Here is a 17,815-nt window from a genome sequence, read left to right on the forward strand (position 1 = left end):
GCTTGGTAGGTATATAGGTACACTGCATCACTGCATTCATGTAGACGGTAATTCAATGTCAGTATGGATAAATGTCGGGAGTTAACTGACTTTGAAAGACGGATGATAGTGGGTGCCCAACGCATGGGTCAATCTATTGTGGAGGTGGTACAGAAATTGAACTATCCCCATTCGACAGTATCAAAAGTGTACTGGAAATACATCATTTCTGGAATAACATCTCATCATGGACAGTGGTGTGAGCGGAGAAAGGTGGTAGATGAATGTGGCCGTCAATGTCTGTCTCGCATTGGTTTAGCCAACTGGAGAGCAACAGTGGCACAAACCACTGCCAACTTCAACAAGGGAGGTCCCAGAAACATCTCCACCAAGACCATCAGGTGATCATTAGCTGCAATAGGTTATAGGAGCCACTGATGCACCAGAGTCCTGTTGCTAACACCACAACACAGGACTATATGCCTCAACTGGGAAAAAGAATATCAGCACTGGACCTTGGATGAGTGGAGACAGATCTCCTGGTCCGATGAGTCCCATTTCCAGTTATTTCGAGCAGATGGGTTTGGTGCATATCTGGCGGAAGTCACATGAAGCTATGTACCATCATGTCAACAAGGAACTGTTCAGGCAGGTGAATGGTCAGTAATGGTTGGGGTGTGTTCAACTAGCACAGGTTGGGACCTCTGGTACATCCAGACACATCTATGCATCTATGAATGGTCCAAGTTACGTGTCTATTCTTGCAGACCATCTGCATCCCTTTATGGTCATTGTGCACCCACAGTGCAGTGGACTCTTCCAGCAGGACAATGCACCACCCCACAGAGCCGTGGTGACTAGAACATGGTTCGAAGATCATTCCACAGCTTTTACCACCATGGAATAGCCTCCCCTTCACGAACCCTGTGGAGCATCTTTGGGATGCTGTAGAAAGGTCCGTTCAAGCTTTGGATCCTCCACCCAGGAATGAGACAGAATTATGGACAGCTGTGAAACAAGCATGGATGGAAATACCTGTGGAATGCTTTTGTGAACTAGTGGACTCAATGCCTCACCCTGTGAATGTCCTTATCTGAGCAAAAGATGAGCTTACCCATTATTAGGTAGATATCCCAAGATTTCTGTCAACTCAGTGTACATGCATGGAGAGTACAGTAATGTATCAAGGACTGAAAGCAACGTTCCCACCATCTGCCATAAAGCAGTTTGTCATTCTCGAGCATGCACAAGAAATTAATTCCTTCTGTGAAATTACTTTTACCTACTCTAATATTTAATAAGAATATCGATGTTTATTTGTTATTCTATTAAATTTAAAATTTTTAAAATTCTAAATATTTTAAATGAATGAAACAATATGAAGTGAAACTCCCTATAAGCATCTGCTATATTTACTACTGGCTGAGTATTAGGTACTGCATCATGTACATACACCATGTTGTAAAAATGTTTGTAAAACATACCATACAATGCTATTCATTAATGTGAAGACTGATGTTGGCTAAAATCCGAGGAAAAGAGCTAAATATCAGTATGGTAACTATGGAAAATCAATGATTTTACATTACTTTTACCTGAACTAGTCAACTATTCAAACTGCTCAATCTCCAGTCACTGTATTAAAATTGAGGCTTTGTGCCCTTTCTTGGGTTTAGTCTTTTGACCATAGTAATTAAAATTAAAAGTAATGGGTAAATTAAAAGATATGGGTAATTAACGTGTGGCTTCAGATAAGTGATTAATAGAGGTAATCATTTATCTAAATATAGGCTTTAATTCCCAATAATCATCAAGCACAAAAAGATTTTAAAGATTAATTTCATTGAAAAAACAGGAAGCTTAGACTACATTTAAATTAAATAGAAATGGAAAAATAATAATGACATGAGTATAAAAATGTTTTTTAAAAAGATGGTTCACAAGCTTTATTCTGGAAACAAGATAAAAGAGGCAATTTAATCTTTAATAAAATAAATCTTACCTCTTCTACTTCCAAGTTTATACACCATATAACCAAATAGTTAGCAGTTTCTTCACAGGTGAGGTGAGGATGCTCCATTAAAAACCTTTTGCTGTCATCGTATTTTTGAAACATACCAAACTTCTTTAACAAACGTTCATTTTCTTGAACGAATAGTCTCTGTTTGATAAAATTTTTATTATATTAATTCATGCTGTAATCAATTTACATGAACTTTACTGATGTTTTATTTTAACATTTGACATTTAACTGACATTTTAATTTAAATGCTATTAAGAGAAAAAAATATTCCTCCCCCCCCCATATGTATACAGTAGTCTCTGTAAAATCAAGCAAAATTTACAATCCAGAATTCATTAAAATTCAGCACATGGATTTTAAAGAATTCCATGTGTGGAATGGAGTTCTTTAATGTGTGCCTTTTCTTGGGCTTAGTCTTTTGACTTGATTAATTAAAATTAAAAGCAATGGGTAATTAAAGTGTACATTAAGATAAGTGATTAATATAATATTTTATATTATTTTATAATATTGCAAAATTGAAAAAATTTTACAATCCAGAAACATTAAGAAAGTAATCCAGCACCCCAGTAGCAAATTCATATCAACAATCACATTTGTCTCTTCTCTCTCTCTTTGTAAGATTAGCATTAGTAGAGGCATATGATGCAAGAAAGCAAGCTTATATAGCACATCAGCCAAAAAAAAAAAAAAAAAAAAAACCTTCTCGTTTCACCCATCCATTCACTCCAAACGTTTGTCTAGTTTAGCCTTGAATTTCTTTAAGCTGTCAACTTCCATGACAGATGGAAGCTTGTTCCAGCAATCAACCACCTACTGACTAAAGGCAAATTTCTGCACATCTATCCTACAACTGTCTTTCCTCAATGTGAATTTATGTCCCCTCAGGTGTGGAATTTGAGCAAGAGGAAGAACCCCATCAGCATTGAGATGTTTATAATGATCTTAATTCTCATAGAAGAACAAACTTGCAAAGAGGGTTTCCCTGGTATTGCACTACTTTCAAACATATGGCCTCACCAAAAGTTAACTGGTCATTTATTTAAAAGATAAGATTACTGTGACAGCCTGTTTCAGGACTAACTAATGTCATCAGATAGCAGGCGACTTCTAGTAGCAATACACACAAAACAGATGTCAAATTGTTCAGAGAGTTCCTACACAGTATATGAAACCAGAGTTTGCAATGCTGTAATATAGCTAAAGCTATCAGTTTTTGTCTGAATGTTGTCACTAGAGACCACTTGCTATCTGATGAAGTACTGGTTACACCTGAAACTGGCTGTCATAACAGTCTCATCTTACAAATCAGCAATTAACCTTTTAACAAGGCCATCTGTTTGAAAGCAAGTTTGTTCTGCTGGCTGTAAAATCAATAAATGGACAAGGTAGTCCTGCAAACATATAATTTTTCTGAGGCTACATAGCTTAGGCTATATTATAACTTTGGGGCACCTCTGTAGCCAGGTGGGAAGGAGCAGCAGTGCATAGCACACGCTTCTTGATTAGACCGGGGTTCGAGCCCGTCACCACCAAATACGGAGGATGCGGAAAGGTCAACCATATTCCTTTTCCACCGCATATTCCAGGAGCAATATGTTGCTAATGCTCCTAAAAAACAAATAACAAACAAACAAACATATTATAACTTTGAATTTCTCTACAGTGGAGCTATCCTTCAGTAAAACGTGCCTAAGTGTGAACTGCTCTTGAAATGAGCTGGTGGCATTATTTCAGAACAGCTGAGAGTGAAGGCAGTTTGAAAATGCCAGAGTGGGTATAGCTGCAAAAATGCATGCTTTTCATTAAATCTACAGTTAATCTTTTCCAAAACAACAACTTACTGAAGCACACAAACAATAGATTTAATTCTAAACAACCCAAGTTGTATATTTTATTTTTAAACTATTATAACTAGTCATATAGCTCATCAGGTGCACGACTGAAAGGCAATAAAAACAGGCAGCTCAAAGTTACTCACTTGACCTTTCCCACTCATTACTAAACTATAAAAAAGAAGCCTAGTAAGTGAGCTGCTTGCTGTTTATCTCTCTCTCTCTCTCTCTCTCTCTCTCTCTCTCTCTCTCTCTACTATAGTTATAATAAAGGCAAAAACAAAACTTCATTATGATCTTTAATATTACATATGAGAAACTGACTGAATTTCTCCATATATATTATTAGAATGAAAATTGATAAAGACTGCAGATCTCTTTAATTCGTCCTTAAGAATAGTTCTTTTTTTTATATGCCTTTAATGTTTTGAGCAATACCTCAAATTCATCAAATTTATTTACCAAACTCCTAGCATTGGTGTATACGCAATTATACATGCACCTGTTCCTATTCTTAGCTACCCTAACACAACCCTGTGTTTACTTGTACTGCAATGACTCGCAGCAGTCTGAAATACCCTGCATCTTATTTTCCAGGCTGCTGCTCATTCCAACAGAAGCAGTGCAAGAATCACTTTCACCTCTGCCAGTGGCTACTCTTAATCTATTAGTCCTTGTATCCCCCCCAAGCTAGCAGTTTTCCGACCCACCTAACACTGCCTCGATAGCATCAACAAATATTTTTGCACCCTTTCTATTCAAGTGTATCCCATCCCTGTATAAGCAGTCTCTCCTGTTAACAAGTACAGACCAGGCTGAAAAAAATTCTATCCCTTGAGCCTTGCACAATCTTTCCAGGGCCGAATTGATCGACAAGGCTCTCATCATATACTCCCTCCTATCGTGTCTGGGCAGAATTGCAGACACTTTCAAATTCAACCCTAATTCTCGGCTTTTTTTCAATGGTGACCTGTACTTTAAGTAATTCCGCTGGTCTCCTACTCTTAATATCATTGGTGCCAACGTGTACAACAATATCACCTTTTGTGCTCTTAAAAGATGATATCCGCTCTACAACATCATCAACCTTTGCTCCTGGTAGTTATACCCTGGTCCTGTTCCACCTATCCTTTTTACATACCATGTTCCCCATTTCCCTGACAATAGAGTTACCAACAACTACTAGTTCCTGTGGGACCAACGCATTCTAACTTGGGGATTGCCGCAAGGGGGTTTACCTTGGGGGTTTACTGAGTTAGTTTAAACAGTTTTTTAAATTATACCTTATCCTTGTGTTCCATATTGAAGAAAGGATAGACCAGAGCTGAATTTAGAAATATATTTCAAGAATACAATCTTCCGTGTCTTTAATTTGAAATTTAATTGAAATTTGAAATTGGTCAAGGAACTCTCTAACTACCCTACACGCATTCTAGAATTCCCTGTAAGTGTTCTCTCACCTATTGCTGCAACGTCCTTATGTAGACACTTTGGCACCATGCTGGTGGTTGACAGCGATCATGATGACTGTTACTTGTTTCCTATGCCACATCTCTTTGACTTCCTTTCTAAGATCTGCATACTTCCTGATCAACTCCTCATAGGTTTATTGCATGTTGCTGGTGTTCAGTACCACTATGTCAGTCAGGTAGGTCATTATCGCAATCAGCCATTTTCAATCCACTGCAGGATGAAGGCCTCTCCAGCAACTTTCCAGTTCCTTCTGTTTTGTGCAATGGCCATCCATTTACTAGCCACAAACTCAAGAATTTCATCTGTCCATCTCCGTTGTTGTCTTCCAGGTTTTCTTCTAGCTCCTCTTAAGAGTACCATTGTTATTCTCTTAGTCCATCTGTCATGTCTTCGAGCTATGTGTCCTGCCCAAGACCATTTTAGTTCTTCAGTTTTGATAAGAATGTCCTTTACTTGAGTTCGCTGCCTAATCTGTGTGTTTCTCTTCTTATCTAACAGTCTGATTCCCAATATAATTCATTCCATTCTTCGCTGTGTAGTTCTCAGCTTCTCTTCCATTCTTTTGGTGAGTGCCCAAGTTTCACTTCCATAAGTCGTTGTGGGTAGTATACATTGGTTCATTATTTTAAATTTCAGTCAAATTGGGATATTGCTCTTCAATACATGACCATATTTCCTGAATGCTATCCATCCAAAATTTATTCTTCTCTTGACTTCCAGCCATTTATCATTATTACAGCTGATGACGTGTCCCAGATAAGTATATGACTCCACCTTTTCAATTACTGCTCCTTCAATCATCCTTCAATCATTATATAACTTTCTAGGACATACTTGTTCATTATTACTTTTGTTTTAGCCATATTCATCTTTAGTCCAAAATCCTTACTAACTCTGCATAACTGATTAAGAGTTTGCTCTAATTCTTTGGGATCGTGGCCAATGACCACAATGTCATCTGCAAATCGTAAATGGTTTAGGTACTCTCCATTCACATCAACTCCTTTCTGCAACCAGTCTAATCTTCTGAAAGCTTCCTCAAGGGCAGCAGTAAACAGCTTCGGAGATAGTGTCTCCTTGTCGAACTCCTTTCTCAATTTTAAATTTACTACTGTCTTTGTCTAGTCTAATAAAGGAGGTAGCATTCTCATATATTTTCTTCAAAATCATAATATATGGGGTATCTATGCCTTGTCTTTCAAGTGCCTGAAACATTGCCTTATGCTGTATGGAGTCAAATGCCTTTTCATAATTCACAAATGCCAGGCATAATGGTGTTTTATATTCATTTGCTTTCTCCATTAGCTGTGATATTATATGAAGGTGATCCATAGTTGAGAATCCTGTTCCAAAGCCAGCTTGCTCTTTCGGTTGATTCTCATCAAGTGTTCTTTTTAACCTGTTAGTAACAACGCTTGTGAACAACTTGTAGATGTGGGATAACAAGATAATTGGTCTATAATTTTCAATTTCTGATTTATCTCCTTTCGTATGCAGCAAAACTATAATTGCATTATTCCACTCCTTAGTTGTTGTTTGTTATTTGGTTTTTAGGAGCATTAGCAATTAAGGCCATAGTTGCTAATGTTTATTTATGCGGTGGTCATTCCCTGACTTTTCCACATCCTCCGTATTTGGTGGTCACGGGCTCTAACCCCGGCCTAATCAGGAAGCATGTGCTACGCACTGCTGCTCCTGCCCACCTGGCTACAGAGGTGTCCTACTCCTTAGGCATCCCACCTTTTCTAATGCATGTTGTGAAGAGTCTTGCCAGTTTTTGTGCCATGTCTCTTCCTCCCAATTTTAACAACTCTACAGTAACTTCATATTCCCCCGGGGCTTTCTGATTCTTCATTTTCTTCAACAACATTGGAGAGCAGATATCTTTTAAGGGCACAAAGGGTGATATTGTTGTACACGTTGGCACTAATGATATTAAGAGTAAGAGACCGGCAGAATTACTTAACAAGTACAGGTCCTGTTGGAAAAAAGCCGTGAATTAGGGTTGAATTTGAAAGTATCTGCAATTCTGCCCAGACACGATAGGAGGGAGTATAGGATGAGAGCCTTGTCGATCAATTCAGCCCTGGAAAGATTGTGCAAGGCTCAAGGGGTAGAATTTTTTTCAGCCTGCTCTGTACTTGTTAACAGGAGAGACTGCTTCTACAGGGATGGGATACACTTAAATAGAAAGGGTGCAAGAATATTTGCTGATGCTATCGAGGCAGTGTTAGGTGGGTCGGAAAACTGCTAACTTGGGGGGGGGGGATACAAGGACTAATAGATTAACAGTAGCCACTGGCAGAGAAGTGCTTCTATTGGAATGAGTAGCAGCCTGGAAAACAAGATGGTATTTCAGAGACTTCTGGGAGTCATTGCGGTACAAGTAAACACATGGGTTGTGTTAGGGTAGCTAAGAATAGGAACAGGTGCATGCATACTTCCATGTACATCAATGCTAGGAGTTTGGTAAATAAATTTGATGAATTTGAGGTATTGCTCAAAACATCAAAGGCAGATATTGTTGGAATATCAGAGGCATGGTGTCACACAGATATAAGGAATGCAGAACTGGAATTTGAGGAGTACAATGTGTACAGGAAGGATAGACAAGATAGAAAGGGAGGGAGGGTTATACTATTAGTTAAGAAACACAAAATCCAAGGAAGTGAAGCCAGTCATCAACGCTGGACAGTGCAGTGTGTGTGCCGACCGGGCTAGCCGAGTGGGTAAAGTACCTGCCCGGCAACCCAAAGGTCGCGGGTTCGATTCCCGCCTCGGGCTTGGATCAAAGTACTGCAAAAACCTTGGGAGGTGCAATATGGCCACAGAAGCCGATGCGCCAACAACTACCAAATCGAAAGAACAGTGCAGTGTCGAGTCAGTTTGGTGTGACATAAGCACTGGGAGATCAAAATTGAGAGTAGGAGTGTGTTATAGGCCTAATGACTCTGATGAGTATAATAAGGAAATAGAGTGGGCCAGTAAATCAGTCTTATAATGGGGGATTTTAATTTCCCAGATATTGACTGGAATTTGTGGGTTGTTCACTCACACACTAGCAAGTCTTTTGTGATTTATTGGATGATTGTTTTCTACATCGGCATGTTCAGGAGGCAACTAGATGGAGTAATACTCTTGATTTGATTATCAGTAATGATTCTTCATGCATTAAGAATCTGCAGATAAAGGAACCACTAGATGGCAGTGATCACAGTGTACTGAAGTGGGATTTACTCAGGGGTAAAGGGAAGGGTTTTTGCTTTCGTAAAGACGACTACAATGGTCTGAGACAATATTTAAATTCCATACAGTGAGACCAACTGATGTTACCAACAGCAAATTCAAAATGGGAAGCATTCAAAGAACTTTTGGAAGCTACTAGGCTTTACATACCAACTAAGAAATATTGTTCAAGGTTTAGGTCTAAATGGATGTCAGATGAACTAATGAGACATATGGCAGAGAAGAAAAATGCATGGGATACATATAAATTAACATGTGACACAGAAGCCTATGATAGATTTAAGCTGGTCTGTAACCAAGTTACAAAGGAGGTTAGGCAGGCAAAGGCAGATTACAAGAAATCTTTGGCACAGTATGCAAAGAAAAACAGCAAAGTGTTCTTTACTTATGTAAACTCTAGAAGGAAGGGGATGAATCAGATTGGTCCACTTGATATCGATGGTTCAACTGTTGATGATCCTGCTCAGGTGGCTAACAAACTAAATGAATATTTTGCATTGACATTCACACGAGGAGTTATTTAGTGAGGGGAATGCCAGAGCTGTATTCAACTCTGGTAATAAGCTAGATAATCTTGTAATAACTGAGAGTAAAGTGGAGGAGAAATTGAAGATAAACACAAGAAAGGCACCTGGGGTGGATAGGATCTATTCAGTTATATTAAAGGAGGCAGCAAAGGAAGTAAGCAAACCTTTACCCATAATTATGAGAGTTTCCTTGGACTCAGGGGAGGTACCCATAGACTGGAGATGTGCAAATGTGACCCCAATTCACAAAGGAGGATTAAAGGCTGACACAAGTAATTATAGACCTGCGAGTTTAACTTCTGTTCCAGGAAAATTAATGGAGGCACTGATTAAAGAAGCACTGTTGTTGTTGTATGTTTTACGATGCAATGGCAGCTATAGGCCATTATGCGCCAAACAATGGTAGGAGGTAACAGGCTTTATTAAAAATGAGATATGTGCATTATGTGAGATTTAAGCATTATATTCTGTCATAGCATTTTATCCTTTTTAGGAATATGAAAACTGCATCGATATCAGATCTGTCGTCCAATATTTGTTGCAAAGGAGGTGTGATTTGGGCTGCATAGTTTGATAAGAAGGTGGTTTGCCGTACTCCATTATAGAGAGGGCAGTCAACAATGATGTGCTGGACTGTGATTTGAGCATGGCAGTTCGGACAAGAAGGCGGGTCTGAGGAAGAGAGAAGATAAAGGTGAGTAAGGTGTGTATGTCCTATTCGTAATCTTGCAAGTGTGACTTCTTCCTTTCGTTCGAGCAGAAACTAGATGGCCAAGACTGGAGTTTCAGTTTAATTCGAAGGAGTTTGTTGCCTTCTTGGTTTTGTCAGATGGTTTGCCAGTAAATCATACTTCGCTTTGTTATAAGACTTTTGTAATCGGTGAAAGGAATTTTGAAAGATTCATCAATTGGTTGCACAGTAGATTTGGCTGCATGGTCAGCACTCTCATTGCTAGGTATGCCAACATGGCTAGCGACCCAACAAAATTTTATTACTTTTGTGTTCTTAGCTAGATGAGCCAGCAAGTTTTGAATATTACCAATAGGTAGTTATGATGCTTTCTTGGTTGCTGTAAAGCGAGGACACTCAGAGTCGGTAAAAATAATACTATGGGTAAACTGCTGCAACTTTATAGTTTCTAGCGCCATTTGAATGGCATGAAGTTCAGCAGTAAAGATACTGCATTCTAAAGGTAACTGATTAGAGATTATAGATAATGGAAGAGCAACAGTAGCACCAACGTGGTGATCGGTTTTGGAACCGTCTATGTATATCCTGGTATAAGATTCATATTTCTCAAGTAGAGATTTATGAAGCTGGTTTACATTCTGTGAAGAAAGAGTACTTTTCCCCCATTCTTGAAGGGACAGATCACAGGTGGCAGGGCAAAAAACCCATGGAGGAGTCATGAAACTAGTGGTGGCTATTTTAGAAAGGTAAAGCTGCCAATTATCAAGTAGTGAGCAAAGACGTATGCCAGTGGGTCGATTTATTGATGGATAAACGGCATACAAGTTCTCCCAATCTGGTGTAAATAGATGTTTCCACGATGGATGCAGGGGTTGGGTTTTTATTTTGATAGCATAATTTAGCAGTAAAATTTGTCTTCGTAGAGAGAGTGGGGGATCGTGAGCTTCAGTGTACAGGCTCTGCACAGGAGATGTGCGGTAGGCTCCAAGAGCAATGCGAAGGCCACTATGGTGAATAGGATCCAAAGCCCTCAATATGCTAGGTCTAGCAGAGTTGTAAACTGGTGAGGCATAGTCTAGCCTTGATCTTACAATAGCATGATATAAATGAAGGCGTGTTTGACGGTCAGCACCCCATGTTGTAGCTGATAATACTCTCAAAATGTTTAATTTCTTGAAACAGGTGGTTCTAAGTTGTTTAATATGGTCAAGAAAGGTCAATTTTTTATCTAAAGTTAACCCAAGGAATTGAATAGGTATATCATGGTTCCCCAGCTTTAGAAGTGGGTCATTGTGGAGATTACGTTTTCTACAGAAATGAACTGCAACAGTTTTTTTCAGGTGATATGCGAAACCCGTTATCTGTAGCCCTCGTTGTAATCTTATTAAGGGTTCCTTGCAGTTGTCTCTCAATCATTCTCATGTTCTGTGAGTGACAAGATATACTAACATCATCTGCATATAAAGTAGTAAATACAGTGGCCGGAATGACCTTGGTAATTGAGTTGATTTTTATAATGAATAGAGTGGCACTTAAAACTGAGCCTTGTGGAACACCACCTTCTTGGATGAATTTTCAGGAAAGAGTGGATTGAATACGGACCTGGAAGGATCGCTGCTTCAAAAAGTTCTGTATGAATCTTGGCATATTACCCCTGAAGCCTAATGCATGTAGATCACGGAGAATTCCGTATTGCCAAGCTGTGTCAAAAGCTTTCTCAACGTCTAAATAAACTGTAGTCAAATGTTCCTTCCTTAAGAAGGCATTGCGAATCTGGTTTTCCATTTGTATCAAGAGGTCTAAAGTTGTTCTACCTATATGAAATCCACACTGCGATGAATTGATGAGGTTGTATTTGCTCAGCACCCAGGTGAGACGAGAGTTTACCATTTTTTCCATTATTTTTCCCATACAGCTGGTGAGGGCAATAGGTCGACAGTGACGCGGGTTGATTGGATCCTTGCCAGGTTTTAATAATGCTATGACATACAAGTGTCGCCAGTTATCAGGGAAAGTATTTTCTGTGAAAACCAGGTTATATAGCTGGAGTAAGACATGAAGCGACTTTTCGCTGAGCTCTTTTAACATGACAGTGAATTCCGTCAGGTCCAGCAGCACTGTGTTTCGAGCTGTTAAGAGCAAGCCATAGTTCAATTATGGCAAAGGGACAGTTGTACATTTGATAGTGGTCTGTGTTAAAATTTAGGGTCTACTTTTCAGCAAGGGACTTGAATTTCTCAAAGTTTGGCAAGTACGAGGACACGGCAGAGGTTTCAGCAAAGGATTCTCCGAGAGTGTTAGCTATGTTTTGAGGTAGCGAAACATCATTGCCGTTTATATTCAGTATTGATAGATGCAAAGGAGGATATTTATTATACATTTTTCTAATATTTTTCCAGATGGTTTGTGTTTTAGTGGACCGTGTAATAGTTGAAGCAAAGCATTTCCATGACTCTCTTTTACTTGCACGCTGAATGCATCTAGCATTGGCTCGGGCTTTCTTAAAGTGTACTAGATTAGCAGCAGTAGGGATTTTGCGAAATTTATTCCAGGCTTTATTTTTCTCTCGTTTAGCTTGATTGCATTCATTGTTCCACCAGGATCTTATTCTATGACTTGTGGACACTCTTGGTATTGCTGCTTTGATGGCCAGCAATATTTGATTTGTTACATAATCAACCACATTATTTATTGACACATTTTGAAACAGCTGTTTTTTCCAGGATGGCTAGTTGCCTAAATTTTACCCAATCAGCTTTGGCAAAGTTCCATTTGGCAGCTTCATTATGACAAGGTGGTGAATTTGATTCTACATGACAGACTATTGAATAATGGTCACTACCCAGTAAACTGTCATGAACAGACCAATCAAATAGCGGAAAAAGGACTGGTGAGCATATGGAGAGATCAATTGCTGAGCTTGACCCAGAAGGTAGATGAAAATAAGTGGGTAAACCAGTATTCAATAGTGTCAGATTAAATTTATCTAAAAGCTTTTCTAGTATTTTCCCTCGTTTATCGTGTATTCTATCACCCCATAGAGGATGATGGGCGTTAAAATCCCCCATGATGCAAAAGGGAGGAGGGAGCTGAGATACAACAGTTTCAAGATCAGTGTAAGAAATGTCTTGGTTAGGGGAAAGATATAAGGAGACAGTGGTAAAAGAAACAGTTTCAAGATCAGTGTAAGAAATGTCTTGGTTAGGGGAAAGATATAAGGAGACAGTGGTAAAAGAAAAAGGAAAGGATATTCCAGCAGCTACTGCTTCTAGATTTGTTTGTAACATTAATGGTCAGGAAGGGATATTGGAGCTGACTACAAGTGCAACCCCTCCATGAGCCGAATTGCTTACATGAGAAACTATCTTTTCTGTAGATAACATGATGTTCAAGTGAAGTAGCAACAGAAGCTGTTAAGTTAGTTTCTTGGAGGCAGAAGGTAACTGGGTTATACTGGAGAAGGAGATCCCGAATATCATCAAGGTTGGTGCGATACCCTCTACAATTCCATTGAAGACAACTGGGCATTATTTGGGTGAAGTGTGGTCCTCGGTTTCTGTCCGAGCTACTGTTGGCTTATGGTGACCAGATTTTTTTTCGGGAAGTATGGTCTTCCTGTTTCCATCTCTTCTTCTGGGAAAAGATCGAGAATGGAGTCTTCGCGGTCAGTGTTTCCTTCCATTTCTATCGAATCAGTTTTAGTAGTATCACCAATTTTTGAGTACATTGGGTTATTGGTAGAATGTGGAACAGTGATTGGTGTGTTAACAGCCTTGTTTGATTTATATGGTTTACCAGAAAGGGGCACAGCTTCCAAAATTAACCGAGCCTAATCTGACATTGATCTATCTGGGGGAAACATTACCTCAGTTTAAGTACCAGTCATTATTGTTCTTTGCACAGTACTGGTTACCGCACTTGGCTTTTGTACTACTTCAGCGAAGTAGAGCCAAGTGTTAAATTGAGCCTTTACAAATTTTTTAGCTTCTTGGTATAAGATGTCTTTTTCGGCTTTGACCCGTTGAATGTTTTTTTTTCCTTTTTCCAAAGGGGACAATCTCTGGAGTAGGTAGTATGTGGACCATTACAATTTGCGCATTTGTGCTGCTCTGCTTTGCAGTCGGAGTAATTGTGCTCGCGTGAACCGCAATTGGCACAAGTGGCTGAACCTCTACACACGTTTTGGGAATGCCCAAATTTTTGGCATTTAAAACAGTGTGTGGGTTAGGAATGTACAATTTTATTTGACAATTCAGATAACCTGCTTTGATGGATGCTGGAGGTTTGGGACTATCAAATGTTAGTATTATATTCCGAGTTGGAACTAGAGCATTGTCTCGTTTTGTGTATATGCACTTGACATGCACAATTCCCTGGTCTTGCAATTCACATTTCAACTCTTCTTCTGAGAGATTTATGAGATCCACTCAGCTATCACACCCCTGGATGTGTTTAGAGTAGCATGAGGGGAGACAGTAATCGATAATCCTCCGAAGGATGTTAGTTTTTGGAGCCGTTGTGATTGCCATTCATCTGAGACCTCAACAAGCAAGTCACCCGATCTCAGACGCTTAGTTGTTTTCGGAGATCCTATTAGATTTTCTAGGTATTTCTGAATTTTAAAAGGCGAGAGAGACTACCAAGACTGTTCATGAGTCGAATGCAATACAAGGTGCATTGGATGCCTTCTTTGTACACTGTCAGTTTTTTGACAGTTAGCACTGCATGAGTTAGTCTTCTATCTCATGAGCAGCCATATTAGGATCCCTATGTCCTGTAGGGGAAATCATTTTGCTCCTTTTAGCCCCAGAAAGATAGCTTTTCTTTCCAGGTTACCAACCCTGCCAAGGGGAGGCAGGATTCTACATGACAGACTATGACAAGGGTAACCAAGCGGCTGAGATAGTTTGGTTAGTAAGATTAACAAGAAACAGAAAGGTGAATTTCCTTCCTGGAACTCTGCCTACTTTTTTTAGTGCAAAAGTTTCTCAATACAAATAAATAAAGCAAACTGTGTTTAAAACCTAAAGAAAACTATCTGCTTTGCACACACAATATATAGATTGCTTGGAAATCACTTGGCTACACTAATAATCACTTGGCACCCGGGGCCTAAAGAAGCACTGCAGGATCATCTAGACAAGACTTCAGTTATAATAGCTTGGACAGCACGGTTTTGTTAAGGGAAAGTCTTGCCTGATCAATTTGATTGGATACTATGATGTAATCACAAAAGAACTGGATGCAGGGAATAACTTTGATATTATATATTTGGATCTTAGAAAGGCTTTTGATACTGTTGCACATGGAAGACTGCTGCACAAATTGGAGCAGTGTGGCATCGAAGGCAAATTGCTGCTATGGATAAAGGAATGGTTGAGGAGGGAGAAGACAGAGAGTGTAATCAATGGACACTGCTCATTGTGGACTAATGTTATTAGTGGAATCCCTCAGGGTTCAGTGTTGGGTCCATTATTGTTTTCTGTATTTATATATGATATTGATGATGGTATATCAAGCTTAATGTCCAAGTTTGCAAACAATACAAAGGTTGGCAGGGTTGTTAAGGACACTACTGACACTTTGCTGCTGCAACAGGATCTGGAAAGGTTGAGCAGATGGGCTGAGAGGTGGCAAATGAAGTTTAACATTGACAAATGCAAAGTACTACACATGGGAAACAGCAACCCCAGAGCAACATATCAACTCTGTGGTACTACACTGACAGTGGTAGAGAATGAAAAGGACCTGGGGTAATTGTGCAGGCAGATATGAAGTTCTCTGAGCAATACAGACGGTCTGCAAGAGTAGCTCATGGTGTCTTGTCAATGATATACAGGAATTTTTCTAGCAAGGATAAGGAGGTGATTATTCCCTTGTATAAGGCAATGGTTAGGCCACACCTTGAGTACTGTATACAGGTCTGGAGACCTCATTTCAAGAAGGATGTAGAGCTGCTGGAATAAGTACAGAGAAGGGCAACAAGATTAGTGAATGGAACAAAGGCTTAAGTTTTGCAAATTACACTGTCTGGAGACTAGGCACCGGCAAGGTGATCTGATAGAGGTGTATAAAGCCCCTAATGGTTTCAGCATGTTCAATGCCGATGGGTTCTTCCTTTTGCTCAGAATAATCACCTGAGAGGGCATAAATTCAAATTGAGGAAAGACAGATGTAGGATAGATGTGTGGAAATTTGCCTTTAGCCAGCGGGTAGTTGGTTGGTGGAACAGACTTCCATCCCTTGTTGTGGAAGTTGTTAGCCTAAATAAATTAAGGCTCAGCTGGACAGGTATTTTAAACGAACGTAGGGGTGAAATGGGAGTGGGGTTTTTTTTTTTTTTTTTTGGCTGATGCTGCATAAGCATGCTTTCTTGCATCATATGCCTCTACTAATGCTAATGCATGTTCTACCTTATCAGGTATGTCATATGTGTTACTAATTTGCAATTCATCTTCCCCACTGCTGGCATCATTCCCTCGCTCCTTGTATAATTCTCTACAGTAGTCTTCTTCTATTTGAATTATGCCTTCTCTGCTATTTATATGTACACCTTCGCTATTCTTCTGTTTCATTTGTCTTTCTGTATTACTGCTCATGGCTGCTGATTTAAGTTTTGTTTTCCTTTAATGCTTGTTCTACTTTTCTTGTGTTAAATCTTCTTATGTCCTCTATGAGTCTCTTTCTAATGGCTTTGCATAACTCAGTATACTCAATTTTCTCCTTGTCAATGTTTATCTTGCTCTTCATCTGTCATCTTCGGTTCATCATGACAAGTGTATCTTGACTAATTTTTTGTTCTTTGGATTTCTTTTTACCTATAGGGTTCTTGAGATAGGTAGGTAGTCTTTTTCTTATAGTCAGTGAGGTCTGCTATGTGGTATCATCTTGTAGTCTCAATTCAGCTTGTGGATAGGGTCCTTAGTATGGCCTGAGGTTCATACTTATAATACAGTATACGTTCTTTGATTAACTGATATTTCCTTGCTGACTTCTGCTGCATTATCCTGTCAACCTGCTGGTGCCTATTAGTATACTACACCTGGGTGTCTACCCTGAATCCTGCAATGATGTGATGTATTTTTTCTGAGGTAAGGTGACCTTATCAACACGTGTTGTCTGTCACTCCAGGGTCCCTGACAATGTATTTTCTGTAGTTCCTATTGTTGATTAGCTGGACTTGGATGGCGAGCAAGAGTGCTTTGGTCACAAGTAATGCTGGTGAACCTCAATGTAGATTGATGAAAATCACTATAATGCCTGCCATGGAGTGCCTGCTTTGCCCATTTTTCTGTCTTTGTTTCTTCCGTCTGGGTGAGTGTGGTCTCACCATTGAGGTTGGGCAGTGTGTACCATTTGTCTATCTTCCTTATGGTCTGGTAGATTGGCACCAAATGTTTTTCTGGAAGTAATCCTTTGGATTTAATTAATCACTTTATTCCGTTATTCAATGAGGTTTGTCAAACCCCTTCCTCTTTCTTTCTGGGCTCTCAACAGTTGCCTTCAGATGGTATTGGCAGCTCTTTGTCATCATTGTACTGGTTCTTCTTATGATCTCCCCAGCTTGGTGTTAGTCTGCTCTATGATCCTGAAGGAATATGTTAGCACTTAGACTGAGTAGATGTTTGTGGTCTTAATTGTATTCTCTCCATTTAGCTTCAGCAGGCTTCTGAATCTCTGATAGTATTTCTCGGTCAGTTGGCCTGAGATAAATCAGGCCCAAGGTGGGAGAAAGTGTACATGTTCACCTTCCTTCTTTAAGGGTATATCCATATTTGATGATATTAAGCATGGTGAATAGCAGGTTGAATGCTAGTCAGGCACATGAGTGAAGTAGCACATGCTCTTTAAGTGTACTGGGGTTCAAGCCTATGACTACCGAATACCATTAACATTTGTATTGATTGATTGATTTATTGTAAGCTCCACTGACCTGGTGGTCATGTCGGAGTATAAACAAGAACATTATAACTAGAGTGAGCTGAAGGAATCTGCCTGGAAGGTCCCTGTCCTGATGGGGATCAGTCTGTTACTGATGTTC

General features: G+C 39.5%; 1 protein-coding gene across 1 annotated transcript in view; it reads right to left on the reverse strand.

The window, feature by feature from the left end:
* The window catches only part of Cdc37 (cell division cycle protein 37), a 301,191-nt gene that overhangs the window by 162,028 nt on the left and 121,348 nt on the right, over positions 1-17,815 (reverse strand). Inside the window, exon 6 of the mRNA XM_090389100.1 lies at positions 1,982-2,140. Coding sequence (XP_090245226.1) covers positions 1,982-2,140 — 159 coding nt within the window. The remainder of the gene's footprint in view (positions 1-1,981; positions 2,141-17,815) is intronic.

Source organism: Mastigoproctus giganteus, chromosome 14 (genome assembly GCF_048544385.1).
Source record: "Mastigoproctus giganteus isolate SK-2022 chromosome 14, ASM4854438v1, whole genome shotgun sequence".
Taxonomy (NCBI): domain Eukaryota; kingdom Metazoa; phylum Arthropoda; class Arachnida; order Uropygi; family Thelyphonidae; genus Mastigoproctus; species Mastigoproctus giganteus.